Source organism: Setaria italica, chromosome III (genome assembly GCF_000263155.2).
Source record: "Setaria italica strain Yugu1 chromosome III, Setaria_italica_v2.0, whole genome shotgun sequence".
Lineage (NCBI taxonomy): Eukaryota > Viridiplantae > Streptophyta > Magnoliopsida > Poales > Poaceae > Setaria > Setaria italica.
Genome location: NC_028452.1, coordinates 43,797,709 through 43,800,159, shown reverse-complemented (window position 1 = coordinate 43,800,159; position 2,451 = coordinate 43,797,709). Strand labels below are relative to the sequence as shown.

The window sequence follows — 2,451 nt, the reverse complement described above, 5'->3', positions numbered from 1 at the left end:
CTTGAATAAGTAAACTCCGAGGGTATTACGAAGCAAGGGGTATCCGAGAAACTCCAAATTCTACTTTAGTAACCCAGGGGCAACGTGGTGTCGTTGCCCGCCTGCATATGCGTCGGCTGTGGAGCCGATTGGAACATGTTGGGTGCCGCCGAAAAGCCTCTGACCGGTGTGCTGATAGGAGGTGCATAAGCTGGTTCTTTGTATCCTTGTGTCACACCATTGGGTCATCACCTTAGATTGATCAATCATAGCTTGATAAACAGATTGCTGGATCATCTCGAACATCTTACCTGAGTCTTCGGCGATGGTGATGTGGCGAGGAGATGGAAGAGCGCCCTTTTTAATGTAGCTCTTGTTTTATTTTTTGTGAGTTAGGATGTGTTTACTGTGATTTTTAATTAACTGTAGAAAGTCAAGTGGACATGTGGCAGCACATGACTGACCGTGCGGCTGTCCCATGCAGTGAGGCTCAGTGAACCAATGCAAGTTCGCTTTGGGCCGTGATGGCAGTGTTCGTGGGCGCGGCCCACCGGATCCCGTGTTGCCGCACAATGATCCAGTGAGAGGCTGGATCTCGCACGCGTTGCTGTGGGTCTCCTTGTGGATCTCTGCCAGGCCACAAATTCATGTCCTTGAAGATATTACTTGCCATGGTAGACTTTAGGACAACGCAAACGGTGCTGAGTAGTTGTTGATGGTGAAAGCAGCGTGAGAAACACACCACACCGATGCATGCATGCAAAGCTCGATGCTCCTCTGCCCGTGTGACACACGAGGACCGTGGACGCAATGCGACGACCGTGGTTTGTCTTTATGCTTCCATTCTTTCCACATGCTCAAAGTATTAGCTCCAGTCAAATAAAATAACATAGACAGTTGGTGCCAAATCATTTCACGCATGCAGACCATGCTATAAATAGAGAAGTCCGTTCCATACCATTCATCAGGCTAAGTGTCCAATCTCGCAGCAAACTAGTCTAGTCCCTAGCATTTGCAGCACTGCACCGAAATGGTCATCTATCCTCTTACTCTCATGCTGAAAACTGAGACAAAATGTAGTAGTTCTACTTGCTTTCTCGAGTACTCATAGAGCTAGCTTTTTGTTGTTGCAGAACTCCGTGGTAAAGATTGGGCCGTTTGGCAGCACCTCCTTTGCGGAGGGCGACCGTGACATCACCGTAGCGCCTCAGCGCCTTCAGAGCATCACAATCCGCCATGGAAATGTAGTGGACGCCGTTGCCTTCACCTACAAGGACTCCAATGGGCTGGAGCACACCACAGGCCAATGGGGCGGCAATGGCGGGAACTCTACCACTGTAAGCTCTAAGCTTTATTTTGCTTCAATCTGCATCCACATCCTTCCGATTTGGTGACGTTTGAGGTCTGTGTTGCGCACAGATTACCCTTGAGCCTTATGAGTTCGTGAAGGAAGTTCACGGGTTGTACGGATTTTACGGTTACGGAAGCGATGGCATAGCCAACTTCACCATCGTCACCAACCTGCGTACCTACGGACCGTTTGGGCTCAGTAAGTCGATCAAGGAGCCCAAGTCGTTCGACATCCCCGTCACGAACAATGGTAGCATCGTTGGCTTCTTCTCCCATTGCAACAAGGGCTATGTCACGGCCATCGGTTTCTACATCAAGCCGTTCTGATTGTCCTGTGTTTGGCGAAATCATGAACCTACTGGTTTCGGCGTTCAGTGTTTGTGTGTGCGTGCAAAAATAAATTGGGATTTGTGTGTGCATCGCAGCTATACACCCAGCCTGTATGCTGGTGTCTATGATGTGTGCCTGCACAGGTTCAGTTGTTGGAGCCTAGTTTCCGTGTATGAATAAACCATTTATTTTCATTCGAATAAATGTGGAGATTACATTGGTGTTACATGCATGTTATATTCTATTAGCTATATACGAAGTGCTGTGAATATAGGTACCCCTCAAAAGTTTTCCAAGAATGCAGTACAAAGCTAGCATGCATGTGCGCTTGTTACCATGCACGTGATGTAAGCAAGTGGTTGTGTATCTCCATAGTCCATACGATGAAAAAGCTTTATATATGACATATAAATAATCATCTAGAATAGGCCACATAATGTGAATTAAAAATAATCATTAAAACCAAACGAGTGATTATTTGCCTCACAGTTCTAAACCTTGTGACATGGAACTGTACATACATGGCCAACCCACCCCATCAGAATGGCTTGAATTAATGAAGGCCCGATGTTGCAGGCCTGCAGTAATGGTGGAACGGAAAAGCGACAATGTGTCTAGGACAATTTTTACATAAGGAACGCGTCGAAGACATGCCCAGAGCAAGACTGTGTGCATGGGCATGCCTAGGAGTAGAGCCGGCGACAGCCTGAATAGCAAGACTACAACTTTGCTTGAATATGTGCATGGGCATGCTCTATACTGGCCATTATAATCTTAGATATTTACAATTAA

At 46.8% G+C, this 2,451-nt stretch overlaps 1 protein-coding gene across 1 annotated transcript; it reads left to right on the top strand.

Moving 5' to 3' along the window:
• The first annotated feature begins 899 nt into the window (after window positions 1-899).
• Window positions 900-1,885, top strand: LOC101785892 (protein GOS9). The gene is made up of 3 exons (XM_004962747.3): window positions 900-1,012; window positions 1,113-1,316; window positions 1,399-1,885. Exons 1-3 carry the CDS (start codon window positions 1,010-1,012, stop codon window positions 1,654-1,656), a joined length of 465 nt encoding a protein of 154 aa, XP_004962804.1. The 5' UTR covers window positions 900-1,009; the 3' UTR covers window positions 1,657-1,885.
• The last annotated feature ends 566 nt before the right edge of the window (window positions 1,886-2,451 follow it).

Coding starts and splice junctions, on each gene's coding strand:
- LOC101785892 (XM_004962747.3), top strand. Junction 1,317..1,398: donor ATGGCGGGAACTCTACCACT/GTAAGCTCTAAG, acceptor TGTTGCGCACAG/ATTACCCTTGAGCCTTATGA.